General features: G+C 52.6%; 1 protein-coding gene across 1 annotated transcript in view; it reads left to right on the plus strand.

The window, feature by feature from the left end:
• Nucleotides 1-14,487, plus strand: part of LOC141114265 (protein kinase C alpha type-like) — a 230,229-nt gene that overhangs the window by 92,035 nt on the left and 123,707 nt on the right. The window contains exons 4-5 of the mRNA XM_073607850.1: nt 8,650-8,761; nt 11,078-11,206. Coding sequence (XP_073463951.1) covers nt 8,650-8,761; nt 11,078-11,206 — 241 coding nt within the window. The remainder of the gene's footprint in view (nt 1-8,649; nt 8,762-11,077; nt 11,207-14,487) is intronic.

Below are 14,487 nucleotides of genomic sequence, written 5' to 3' on the forward strand. Positions count from 1 at the left end.
GTACCCCCATCTACTGTCCGGAGAAGTCTGGAGGAAACCAGTGGGACCCAGGTACCCCCATCTACTGTCCGGAGAAGTCTGGAGGAAACCAGTAGGACCCAGGTACTCCCATCTACTGTCCGGAGAAGTCTGGAGGAAACCAGTGGGACCCATGTACCCCCATCTACTGTCCGGAGAAGTCTGGAGGAAACCAGTAGGACCCAGGTACCCCCATCTACTGTCCGGAGAAGTCTGGAGGAAACCAGTGGGACCCAGGTACCCCCATCTACTGTCCGGAAAAGTCTGGAGCAAACCAGTGGGACCCAGGTACCCCCATCTACTGTCCGGAGAAGTCTGGAGGAAACCAGTGGGACCCAGGTACCCCCATCTACTGTCCGGAAAAGTCTGGAGCAAACCAGTGGGACCCAGGTACCCCCATCTACTGTCCGGAGAAGTCTGGAGGAAACCAGTGGGACCCAGGTACCCCCATCTACTGTCCGGAAAAGTCTGGAGCAAACCAGTGGGACCCAGGTACCCCCATCTACTGTCCGGAGAAGTCTGGAGGAAACCAGTGGGACCCAGGTACCCCCATCTACTGTCCGGAGAAGTCTGGAGGAAACCAGTGGGACCCAGGTACCCCCATCTACTGTCCGGAGAAGTCTGGAGGAAACCAGTGGGACCCAGGTACCCCATCTACTGTCCGGAGAAGTCTGGAGGAAAACAGTGAGACCCAGGTACCCCCATCTACTGTCCGGAGAAGTCTGGAGGAAACCAGTGGGACCCAGGTACCCCCATCTACTGTCCGGAGAAGTCTGGAGGAAACCAGTGGGACCCAGGTACACCCATTTACTGTTCAGATGTCTGGAGGAAACCAGTGGAACCCAGATACCCCATCTACTGTCCAGAGAGGTCTGGAGGAAACCAGTCGGAGTCGGAAATTTGGTCAGGATCAATGGTGTCATCAGTGCTGAGAAATCCAGCCAGATACACCCATCTACTGTCTGGAGAAGTCTGGTGGAAACCAGCAGGCCCTCAGGTACCCCCATCTATTGTCCAGAGAAGTCTGGAGGAAACCAGGGGCACCCAGGTACATCCACCTACTGTCCGGAGCTATCTGGTAAAAGCCAGTAGGACCCAGATTTCCCCATCTACTGTCCATAGACGTCTGGAGGAAACCAGTGGGACCCTGGTACACCCATCTACTGTCTGGAGAAGTCTGGTGGAACCCAGGTACACCCATCCACTGTCCGGAGAAGTCTGGTTGAAATCAGTGGGACCCAGGTACACCCATCTACTTTCCAGAAAAGTCTGGAGGAAACCAGTGGGGCTCCTGTACCCCCATCTACTGTCCTGAGAAGTCTGGAGGAAACCAGCGGGAGTCAGAGATTTGGTCAGGAGCAATGGTGTCATCAGTGCTGAGAAATCCAGCCAGATACTTCTCCATTATGCCACACAATTCAGGGAGGCGTGTGATTGGCCCCATATTTATTCTGCAGCAGGACAACGACTCCAAACATACAGCCAATGTCATTAAGTGTAAAGGAGGAGTCCTGGAAGTGATGGTTTGGCCCCCACAGAGCCCTGATCTCACCATCATGGAATCTGGTATGAAGGATTGGAGACAGCTGACATCCACAGAAGATCTGTCCTTAGTTCTAAAAGATGTACATAGAACAACCTACCTGTCGAGTTCCTTCACCAACTGTGTGCAAGTCCACCTAGAAGAGTGCATAGCACTGAACATCCATACAAAGTGTATAAAATATTTCCGCTTCGTGCAACACAACGTTACACATCGATACAAAGTAAGAGAAATGACACAATTGTCCTGTTGGGCACATCATTTTATCTTCTTTCACAGTATTGACATCACCTGCCTAGAACGTGTGCACAGCATTGTAGATATCTGATGACAGGTCCTCTATAAGTACTAAAGCGAGGTTCCTGGACCCTCCTATAGGTTGGTGGCCACTTACTCCCCTCTTCAGTTCCCATGGATCCTCATGCAGGAGTCAGGAAGGTTCCTTTTTTGCTCTTTTATGACATTTTGCTGTTTCTTGTCTGTTTTTCTGAGCTCATTCCATCGTTTCCTGGTATCAGGTGTCTGTCCCTGTGAATAATTCAGCGCGGTCCCATCGCGGAACCTCCGTTCACACTTGAAGCTGCCAAACCGATCGTTGTCGGGCTGTCTGAAGCCTTGTAGAGCAGCATGGCTGCCGCTCCCCGCGGATGTTCCTGAACACGGTGCCGGCTCGTCTCTGAATCATTTATGACTTACAAGGAGACGATCGCAGGAATAATGTTTTCCTAACGCCAAAATCGTAGCTCCGGCAGAACTCTCCCGGTGGAATCCGCTCGCTGCTTGAGCTACTAAGGAGAGTGACGATCGTCCATCCAGAAAATAGAGACGAGCGTGAAAAAAGTTATTCTGCTTTTAAAAGAAAAAAAATGTAACAAGTTGTATCATTGTCTGTGTCTTCGGCCATTGACTGCGTTCAATCCCAGGGGTGGGGTCAGCGCTCTTCCCCTGACCATACACGTGGGGGGCCATCAATCGTTCCATTCTTTGTTGAAATCGCAAAGTAAACGCAACCATAAAATCCTTGCCTTCCATTGACCATAAAACGATGGATTAAAATTGCTGAGAGATTGGACGTTGTGGGAGGCGGCTTGCTCAGTTTCTGTCATTTTCGGTAGATAATGAGACTTGTCAGTGATTGGCCCCATCTGTGTCCCGTCCTGGAATTCCACTGACTAGAGATCCCTAGTGCCCTACCTGCAGCCTGAGGGACACGTGTGGCCCCGTGAGACTTGCTGTGCGGGCCCCATGCAATGGGGGGCTGTAATAAGAGTGATCTCTAGCAATCTGACATAATGCGTTCCAATCAGGGGGCCCCATACTGCCTACATGGCAGGGGAGGGGCCAGCACTAGTCTGATGGATGTCACCCCAACCAATCAAATTCATCCTGGTATCTGCCCAATCCGCTAACCCAGTGGTATAGAAGGGGTCTACTGTAGCCAGGGCCATGATTTTGCACCCTAGGCAAGACCAGCTACCCCCCCCCCCCAAGAAAAAACTTCACATGTAGTTCTTCTTCACCCCTTCTAGCACACATCTTTTTTCCCCTCAAATTTTCCACTCTAGCACTAATCCTCTTCCCCAATTCCCCCCTCCTAGCATAAATCCCCACAATCCCATCTCTTAGCACAAATCCTCCGAAATCCCTCCTCCTAGCACACCCCCCTCCAAATTGCACACTTCCCCAATCCCCCTCTCCTAGCACAAATCACCCCCTACTAGCACAAATTACCCCCTACTAGCACAAATTACCCCCTACTAGCACAAATTACCCCCTACTAGCACAAATTACCCCCTCCTAGCACAACCCCTGCCAATCTCCCAATTCCCCCTTCCTAGCACAATCCCCCCCAACACCCCCTCAATCCCCCTCTCATAGCACAAATTCCCCCCTCCTGGCAGAACCCCACCCAATCCCCCCCCCTCCTAGCACAATCCCCCCCCCCAATCCCCCCTTCCTAGAACAAGTACCCCCCAAACACAAATCCCCCCCCAATCCCCCTTCCTAGCACAACCCCTTCCTAGTACAACCCTCCCCCCCCCCCAATCCCCCTTCCTAGCACACAACTCCCCCCCCCCCCCCATTCCCCTCTCCTAATGCACAACCCTCCCCCCCCCCCCCCAATCCCCCTTCCTAGCACACAACTCCCCCCCCCCCCCATTCCCCTCTCCTAATGCACAACCCTCCCCCCCCCCCCAATCCCCCTTCCTAGCACACAACTCCCCCCCCCCCCCCATTCCCCTCTCCTAATGCACAACCCTCCCCCCCCCCCCCAATCCCCCTTCCTAGCACACAACTCCCCCCCCCCCCCCCATTCCCCTCTCCTAATGCACAACCCCCCCCCACCCCGGTCTCCTCTTCTAACTCAAATTCCCCCCCAATCCCCTCTCCTAGCACAAGTCCTCCCTCCTAATGCAATTCCCCAGTCCGCTCTCCTCTCCTAACCAATTCCCTCAATCCCCTCTCCTAGCACAACACCTCCCAATTCCCCCTCCAAGCACAAATCCCCCTTCCCCACACCAATCCTCTTCCTTCAGTTCCCCCACCTAGGACAAATTCCCCCAAATCCTTCCTCTAGCTAAAACCCCAGAAAATCCCTCCCAGCCCTAAAATCGTCCCACCTTTACCCCCCCCCCAAACCTCCCTCCTACTTTTAGCACATATACCCTTACTCCCCCATCATCCCAATTACCCCCCCCAGTACAGATAGCCCCCATCCCCCCCCCCCTTCTCAAACCTCTGATCTCATCAGTTCCCCCGGCCTGTGAGTCCCCACAGAACTTAAAGGCAGTAAACCAGGTAGAGGTGCAGGCTGTGCTCTCACTCATGTCAGTGGAGCGCACCTCCCCTCCATACAGCAGATGACACGGGAGCCCCCGATCTCCTCCATACAGCAGATGACATGGGAGCCCCCGATCTCCATACAGCAGATGACACGGGAGCCCCCGACCTCCTCCATACAGCAGATGACACGGGAGCCCCCGACCTCCTCCATACAGCAGATGACACGGAAGCCCCCGATCTCCTCCATACAGCAGATGACACGGGAGCCCCCGACCTCCTCCATACAGCAGATGACACGGGAGCCCCCGATCTCCTCCATACAGCAGATGACATGGGAGCCCCCGATCTCCTCCATACAGCAGATGACATGGGAGCCCCCGATCTCCTCCATACAGCAGATGACATGGGAGCCCCCGATCTCCATACAGCAGATGACATGGGAGCCCCCGACCTCCTCCATACAGCAGATGACACGGGAGCCCCCGACCTCCTCCATACAGCAGATGACACGGAAGCCCCCGATCTCCTCCATACAGCAGATGACACGGGAGCCCCCGACCTCCTCCATACAGCAGATGACACGGGAGCCCCCGATCTCCTCCATACAGCAGATGACACGGAAGCCCCCGATCTCCTCCATACAGCAGATGACACGGGAGCCCCCGACCTCCTCCATACAGCAGATGACACGGGAGCCCCCGATCTCCTCCATACAGCAGATGACATGGGAGCCCCCGACCTCCTCCATACAGCAGATGACACGGGAGCCCCCGACCTCCTCCATACAGCAGATGACACGGGAGCCCCCGATCTCCTCCATACAGCAGATGACATGGGAGCCCCCGATCTCCTCCATACAGCAGATGACATGGGAGCCCCCGACCTCCTCCATACAGCAGATGACACGGGAGCCCCCGATCTCCTCCATACAGCAGATGACATGGGAGCCCCCGACCTCCTCCATACAGCAGATGACACGGGAGCCCCCGATCTCCTCCATACAGCAGATGACACGGGAGCCCCCGACCTCCTCCATACAGCAGATGACACGGGAGCCCCCCGACCTCCTCCATGCAGCAGATGACACGGGAGCCCCCGACCTCCTCCATACAGCAGATGACACGGGAGCCCCCGACCTCCTCCATACAGCAGATGACATGGGAGCCCCCGACCTCCTCCATACAGCAGATGACACGGGAGCCCCCGACCTCCTCCATACAGCAGATGACATGGGAGCCCCCGACCTCCTCCATACAGCAGATGACACGGGAGCCCCCGACCTCCTCCATACAGCAGATGACACGGGAGCCCCCGATCTCCTCCATACAGCAGATGACACGGGAGCCCCCCGACCTCCTCCATACAGCAGATGACACGGGATCGCTCTTGGATCAGGCTGTACCCAGGTTGATTACCCAGCCCCCGATCTCCTCCAATGACTGCTCATATCTCAGCAGCAGGCAGTGGAGCAAACGCTGAACATGCCGATGTAAGAGCGATCGTGTGTCGTCTGCTTTATGGAGGAACTGGTGGCTTTCCTGGCACCGGACGTACCTTCAGTACCCAGACCTGGAAATCCCGTATGGTTGTAAAGGGTTAAATCACCTTTTCTTGGGGTTAATTGCTAGAGTCCCCCGAACCCCCTTCACCTCCTACCAGCTGAAAATTTCCACCTGCCATTATGGCGGCGTTATTCCTCATCGATCACCGGTATCCCATCACTGATATACATAGAAATGAAGGGTCTATAATTTTTATCATAGATGTATTTTATATGATAGAGACAGAATATCAACCAAAAATCCAGAAAAATCACATCATACAAATGTTATAAATGGAGTTGCAGTTCAGTGAGTAAAATAAGTATTTGCCCCCCTACCAACCAACAATAATTCTGCCCCCCACAGACTGGCTACAGTAGGGGCTCATGTGGTACACAGATTAGTCCTGTCAATGTAAGAAGGTTCTCCTAACGACAACTCGTTATGTGTATAAAAGACACCTGTCCACAAAATCTCTTCCATTCAAACCTCACCATCATGGGGAAGACCAAAGAAGACTAAAGATCTGTCAGAGGACATCAGGGAGAAGATTGTAGACCTGCACAAGGCTGGAATGGGCTACAAGACCATCAGCAAGAAGCTTGGTGAGAAGGACACAACTGTTGGAGCGATTATTGGCGAGTAAAAGAAACACAAAATAACCATCAACAGCCCTCGGTCTGGAGCTCCATGCAAGGTTTTGCCTCATGGGGTGAGGATGGTCATGAGAAAAGTGAGGGATCAGCCCAGAACTACACGGGAGGAGTTTGTGAAGGATCTCAAGGCAGTTGGGACCACAGTCACCAAACAAACCATTGGCAACACAATACACCACCATGGATTGAAATCCTGCAGCTCCCGTAAGGTCCCCCCCTCAGGAAGACACATGTAGAGGAACGTCTGAAGTCTGCCAATGAACATCTAAATGATTCAGAGAAGGATTGGGAGAAAGTTCTGTGGTCAGAGGAGACCAAAATTCAGCTCTTTGGCATTAACTCGACTTGCAGTGTTTGAAGGAAAAAAAATGCTGACTATGACCCTAAGAACACCATCCCTACAGTCACATCATCCCTACAGTCACACATGGAGGTGAAAACATGGTGATTTGGGGCTGTTTCTCTGCTAAAGGTACAGGACGACTTTGCCATATTGAAGGGCCAATGGATGGGGCCATGTATTGTAAACTCTTGGATGAGAACCTTCTTCCCAGCCAGAACACTGAAGATGGGTCATGGATGGGTCTTCCAGGAGGACAATGACCCAAAACATACCACCAAGTCAACAAAGGAGTGGCTCCAGAAGAAGCACATTAAGGTCATGGAGTGGCCTAGTCAGTCTCCAGACCTTAATCCTATAGAAAATGTATGGAGGAGCTGAAACTTTGGGTTGCCAAGAGACATCCAAGAAACCTTAAGGGTTTATAGAAGATCTGTAAAGAAGAGTGGCCCAAAATCCCTCTTGAGATGTGAGCAAACCTGATCACCACCTACAAGAAACGTCTGACCTCTGTGATCACCAACAAGGGCTTCTCCACCAACTAAGTCATGTTTTGTTTGGGGATCAAATACTTACTTTACTCATTGAACTCCATTTATAACATTTGTATTGTGATTTTTCTGGATTTTTGGTTGATATTCTGTCTCTATCATATAAAATACACCTATGATAAAAATTATAGACCCTTCATTTCTATGTAAGTGGTCTGCAGGGGATCCAATCATCCCCCCCCCCATATAACGGCTTCTATATGTCAGCAGTAGGGATCATCCTCATTGTATGTTCTGGTCCAGCTAAGGGGGAGGGGTCGGTCACGCAGCTCCTGGATTCTGTAAATTCCTCCGTGTGTCCCTGACTGTTATGCCCGCACTCTCGCAGCTCATGTGTTGGATTTTTGGGTGAATTACCAGCGAAGACGGCGGCAGTTCGCGGATGTAAAGGGTTAAGGCGTTATCTGGGTGCAGCTGGCGGCTTTCGTCTGGGGACACACAATGGCGCGGCCCCTCTGCCGCCCTCGGAGGCGAATTCTAAATCCGGAGAGAGGCGTCGACGCTTCATTCATTTCCATCAGATGTCGCAGAAAAACCTTGATGAGCAATTTCTAATCACGCGGCTCGTTAATGGCCGCTCTGAAAGGCTTCTGATAGACGCAGCAAAAAAGTCATTAACTAATGAATTGTCTGGCAGCGGGCGCCGTTCCGCATGGATTCGTCTCACTGAACAGCCGCGTGGCGTCTTGTGCGCCCCACCTCCCCTCCCCCGCCGGGCTGCTCGGGGGGGTTAATGTGATCAATAGAAATCTACCAGAAGGGGGCAAACCCCTAAAGGCTTCAGTTGTTGGGGGAGTGTGCCAAACTGTTCCCGCCCACAATGGGGCGATCACACCCTCTACACCTGTGGTATGGTGTCCACATTTCTTTATATAGCTCTGACATACTCTGTGGTGTTGTACATACCCCCAACGGTGAGGATATCTCCTGACTCGGCCCCCCCCCCCCCCCCCCCCCGGGATTGGTTGATGTAGGAGCTCTGCGTGGGGATCATTCACTAAGAGGGTGTGGAAGGGTAACCAGCGCTGGGTTTGTGGTCACACACAGTCCTGCCGGATGGTGACTGCTCCCTACTCATCCCTACTCACCTTCTTACTGAATAACCTGCCTGGGTCCAGTGTAAGAGGGTCTCACTCATGTTGCTGCAATGTTCTTTTACTTCATACCCATGGGCTTCGCTCTGTCTGACCAGTGTTTGATGTCTTGTGTCTTGCAGGACCCCCGCAGTAAGCACAAGTTTAAGATTCACACCTACGGGAGCCCCACCTTCTGCGACCACTGCGGATCGCTGCTCTACGGGTTAATACACCAAGGAATGAAGTGCGACAGTAAGTACAGACTGGGGAGGGGCGGGCCACATCTGTCTCCTCCCTCTCATTTACATAAAGTACTCCAAATCCACTCCCCCTAAAATATACATACAGTACGCTGTGTCAAACCCCTCCCCCTTATTTACATATTGTACTCTGAATCTAACCCCTCCTTATTTACATACAGTGTGCCTGATCTATCTCCTCCCCCTCATTTACATATACAGTACTCTGAATCTATTCCCGCCCCCTCATTTACATCTAGTTTGCATGATCTGTTTCCTCCCACTGATTTACATGCAACTCTCAGAATCTGTCTCCTCCCCCTCATTTACATAAAGTACTCTGAATCTATCTCCTTAATAGGCATACAGTACTCTGTCTCAAACCCCTCCCCCTAAATGACATATACTAATCTGAATCTATCCCCTCCCCCTCATATACATACATTACTCTGAATGTATGTACTTCCTCTCATTTACATACAGTGTGCTTGATCTCTCTCCTCCCCCCTCATTTACATTCAGCACTGTAAATATTTCCCCCTCTCTGATCAGACACACCCCCTCTCTGATCAGACACACCCCCCCTCCCTGGCCAGGCACTCCCCCTCTCTGGCCAGGCACTCCCCCACTGTCAGGACACATTCCTCTGTAGTCAGACACACCCCCTCTTTTTTCAAACATACCTCCTCTCTGATCAGACACGCCCCTCTCTGGCCAGAGACTCCCTCTTTAGCAAGACACACTCCTTCTATGGGCAGATACACTCCCTCTCAGTCAAAACACGCCCGCTTTCTGGTCAGACACACCCCTTTGGCAAGACATACCTCCTCTGTGGTCAGACACACCCCCTCTGTGGTCAGGCACACTCCCTTTCTGTCAAGACACACCCTCTCTCTGGTCAGACACACTTCTTCTCTTGCAAGACACACCTCCTCTCTGGTCAGACACACCCCCTCTGTGGTCAGACACACTCCTTTGGCAAGACACACCCCCTCTGTGGTCAGACACACCCCCTCTGTGGTCAGACACACCTCCTCTCTGGTCAGACACACTCCATTGACAAGACACACCTCCTCTTTGGTCAGACACCCCCCCTCTGTGGTCAGACACACTCCCTCTCTGTCAAGACACACTTCCTCTCAGGTCAGACACACACCTTCTCTTGCAAGACACACCCCCTCTGTGGTCAGACACACCCCCTCTGTGGTCAGAGACACCCCCTCTGTGGTCAGACACACTCCCTCTCTGTCAAGACACGCCCCCTCTATAGTCAGACACACCCCTTCTCTTGTCAGACACACTCTCCCCTTCCCTAAAGTACAAGTCATTGTGAGGACACCTGTAATTAGGGGTGTGGCTGTTACTCAGCTCTGTCAGCACAGAGCACTGGAGTGGGAGAGCAGGAAGCAGCATTTTTCCTGTGAGGATAAAGATATTTTATGCTGTTTCCTTGTGAAAAACAATCACAGATCACACCATGAGAGGTACAGGACGATAAAGAGAGAAAAAGGGGCGGGCCTTCAATCAGGATGTATGTAAACCATGTGACCTTCTGTGTTGGGGCTGCAGTGAGGAGACCCCCGTAGTCTGCCGCTGCGGTGGGGAGACCCCCGTAGTCTGCCGCTGCGGTGGGGAGACCCCCGTAGTCTGCCGCTGCGGTGGGGAGACCCCCGTAGTCTGCCGCTGCGGTGGGGAGACCCCCGTAGTCTGCCGCTGCGGTGGGGAGACCCCCGTACTCTGCCGCTGCGGTGGGGAGACCCCCGTAGTCTGCCGCTGCGGTGGGGAGACCCCCGTAGTCTGCCGCTGCGGTGGGGAGACCCCCGTAGTCTGCCGCTGCGGTGGGGAGACCCCCGTAGTCTGCCGCTGCGGTGGGGAGACCCCCGTAGTCTGCCGCTGCGGTGGGGAGACCCCCGTAGTCTGCCGCTGCGGTGGGGAGACCCCCGTAGTCTGCCGCTGCGGTGGGGAGACCCCCGTAGTCTGCCGCTGCGGTGGGGAGACCCCCGTAGTCTGCCGCTGCGGTGGGGAGACCCCCGTAGTCTGCCGCTGCGGTGGGGAGACCCCCGTAGTCTGCCGCTGCGGTGGGGAGACCCCCGTAGTCTGCCGCTGCGGTGGGGAGACCCCTGTACTCTGCGGCATGGAGAATTTACAAGGTGGGTGTATGATGGGGAATTTCACGTGTCCATTAGATGTAGGAGGCCGGCAGGTGACCCGTAGTGCCGCCTCCACCAGGAACTGTCATAGATTTGGATGGAATGATGTCATAGTTGATGATTTGTGTGTGTCGCCCGGCTCCTGAGTGCGCTGACCTCTGTCTTCTCTCTCCACTCAGCCTGTGATATGAATGTACATAAAGTCTGCGTCGTCAATGTGCCCAGTCTATGTGGGATGGACCATACGGAGAAGAGGGGGCGGATCTTCCTGAAGGCCGAGGTCATCAGAGACGTCCTCAATGTCACCGGTAAGGAGCTCTTCTTATTACTACCAGGAAAACATTACCGGGTCATCCAGCAGTGCAGAGTATTTCAGGAGAGGAGAGTTATAGAGGAAGGAGCAGAGTATTTCAGGAGAGGAGAGTTATAGAGGAAGGAGCAGAGTATTTCAGGAGAGGAGAGTTAAGAAGGAAGGAGCAGAGTCCTCCAGCAGAGCAGAGTATTTCAGGAGAGGAGAGTTATAGAGGAAGGAGCAGAGTCCTCCAGCAGTGCAGAGTATTTCAGGAGAGGAGAGTTATAGAGGAAGGAGCAGAGTCCTCCAGCAGAGTATTTCAGGAGAGGAGAGTTATAGAGGAAGGAGAGAAGTCCTCCAGCAGTGCAGAGTATTTCAGGAGAGGAGAGTTATAGAGGAAGGAGCAGAGTCCTCCAGCAGTGCAGAGTATTTCAGGAGAGGAGAGTTATAGAGGAAGGAGAGGAGTCCTCCAGCAGTGCAGAGTATTTCAGGAGAGGAGAGTTATAGAGGAAGGAGAGGAGTCCTCCAGCAGAGTATTTCAGGAGAGGAGAGTTATAGAGGAAGGAGAGGAGTCCTCCAGCAGTGCAGAGTATTTCAGGAGAGGAGAGTTATAGAGGAAGGAGCAGAGTCCTCCAGCAGAGTATTTCAGGAGAGGAGAGTTATAGAGGAAGGAGAGGAGTCCTCCAGCAGTGCAGAGTATTTCAGGAGAGGAGAGTTATAGAGGAAGGAGCAGAGTCCTCCAGCAGTGCAGAGTATTTCAGGAGAGGAGAGTTATAGAGGAAGGAGCAGAGTCCTCCAGCAGAGTATTTCAGGAGAGGAGAGTTATAGAGGAAGGAGCAGAGTCCTCCAGCAGTGCAGAGTATTTCAGGAGAGGAGAGTTATAGAGGAAGGAGCAGAGTCCTCCAGCAGAGCAGAGTAAGGAGAGGAGAGTTATAGAGGAAGGAGAAGAGTCCTCCAGCAGAGCAGAGTATTTCAGGAGAGGAGAGTTATAGAGGAAGGAGCAGAGTCCTCCAGCAGAGCAGAGTAAGGAGAGGAGAGTTATAGAGGAAGGAGCAGAGTCCTCCAGCAGAGTAATTCAGGAGAGGAGAGTTATAGAGGAAGGAGAGGAGTCCTCCAGCAGAGCAGAGTATTTCAGGAGAGGAGAGTTATAGAGGAAGGAGAGGAGTCCTCCAGCAGGGCAGAGTATTTCAGGAGAGGAGAGTTATAGAGGAAGGAGCAGAGCCCTCCAGCAGAGCAGAGTAAGGAGAGGAGAGTTATAGAGGAAGGAGCAGAGTCCTCCAGCAGAGTAATTCAGGAGAGGAGAGTTATAGAGGAAGGAGAGGAGTCCTCCAGCAGAGCAGAGTATTTCAGGAGAGGAGAGTTATAGAGGAAGGAGAAGAGTCCTCCAGCAGAGCAGAGTAAGGAGAGGAGAGTTATAGAGGAAGGAGCAGAGTCCTCCAGCAGTGCAGAGTATTTCAGGAGAGGAGAGTTATAGAGGAAGGAGAAGAGTCCTCCAGCAGAGCAGAGTAAGGAGAGGAGAGTTATAGAGGAAGGAGCAGAGTCCTCCAGCAGAGTATTTCAGGAGAGGAGAGTTATAGGGGAAGGAGCAGAGTCCTCCAGCAGAGTATTTCAGGAGAGGAGAGTTATAGAGGAAGGAGCAGAGTCCTCCAGCAGTGCAGAGTATTTCAGGAGAGGAGAGTTATAGAGGAAGGAGCAGAGTCCTCCAGCAGAGTATTTCAAGAGAGGAGAATTATAGAGGAAGGAGCAGAGTCCTCCAGCAGAGTATTTCAGGAGAGGAGAGTTATAGAGGAAGGAGCAGAGTCCTCCAGCAGAGTATTTCAGGAGAGGAGAGTTATAGAGGAAGGAGCAGAGTCCTCCAGCAGAGTATTTCAGGAGAGGAGAGTTATAGAGGAAGGAGCAGAGTCCTCCAGCAGTGCAGAGTATTTCAGGAGAGGAGAGTTATAGAGGAAGGAGCAGAGTCCTCCAGCAGTGCAGAGTATTTCCGGAGAGGAGAGTTATAGAGGAAGGAGCAGAGTCCTCCAGCAGAGTATTTCAGGAGAGGAGAGTTATAGAGGAAGGAGCAGAGTCCTCCAGCAGAGTATTTCAGGAGAGGAGAGTTATAGAGGAAGGAGCAGAGTCCTCCAGCAGAGTATTTCAGGAGAGGAGAGTTATAGAGGAAGGAGCAGAGTCCTCCAGCAGAGTATTTCCGGAGAGGAGAGTTATAGAGGAAGGAGCAGAGTCCTCCAGCAGAGTATTTCAGGAGAGGAGAGTTATAGAGGAAGGAGAGGAGTCCTCCAGCAGAGCAGAGTAAGGAGAGGAGAGTTATAGAGGAGGGAGCAGAGTCCTCCAGCAGAGTATTTCAGGAGAGGAGAGTTATAGAGGAAGGAGCAGAGTCCTCCAGCAGTGCAGAGTATTTCAGGAGAGGAGAGTTATAGAGGAAGGAGCAGAGTCCTCCAGCAGAGTATTTCAAGAGAGGAGAATTATAGAGGAAGGAGCAGAGTCCTCCAGCAGAGTATTTCAGGAGAGGAGAGTTATAGAGGAAGGAGCAGAGTCCTCCAGCAGAGTATTTCAGGAGAGGAGAGTTATAGAGGAAGGAGCAGAGTCCTCCAGCAGAGTATTTCAGGAGAGGAGAGTTATAGAGGAAGGAGCAGAGTCCTCCAGCAGTGCAGAGTATTTCAGGAGAGGAGAGTTATAGAGGAAGGAGCAGAGTCCTCCAGCAGAGTATTTCAGGAGAGGAGAGTTATAGAGGAAGGAGCAGAGTCCTCCAGCAGAGTATTTCAGGAGAGGAGAGTTATAGAGGAAGGAGCAGAGTCCTCCAGCAGAGTATTTCAGGAGAGGAGAGTTATAGAGGAAGGAGCAGAGTCCTCCAGCAGAGTATTTCCGGAGAGGAGAGTTATAGAGGAAGGAGCAGAGTCCTCCAGCAGAGTATTTCAGGAGAGGAGAGTTATAGAGGAAGGAGAGGAGTCCTCCAGCAGAGCAGAGTAAGGAGAGGAGAGTTATAGAGGAGGGAGCAGAGTCCTCCAGCAGAGCAGAGTATTTCAGGAGAGGAGAGTTATAGAGGAAGGAGCAGAGTCCTCCAGCAGTGCAGAGTATTTCAGGAGAGGAGAGTTATAGAGGAAGGAGAAGAGTCCTCCAGCAGTGCAGAGTATTTCAGGAGAGGAGAGTTATAGAGGAAGGAGCAGAGTCCTCCAGCAGTGCAGAGTATTTCAGGAGAGGAGAGTTATAGAGGAAGGAGCAGAGTCCTCCAGCAGTGCAGAGTATTTCAGGAGAGGAGAGTTATAGAGGAAGGAGCAGAGTCCTCCAGCAGTGCAGAGTATT

The sequence above is a fragment of the Aquarana catesbeiana genome, linkage group LG12 (assembly GCF_042186555.1).
Source record: "Aquarana catesbeiana isolate 2022-GZ linkage group LG12, ASM4218655v1, whole genome shotgun sequence".
In the NCBI taxonomy this organism is placed as follows: Eukaryota; Metazoa; Chordata; class Amphibia; order Anura; family Ranidae; genus Aquarana; species Aquarana catesbeiana.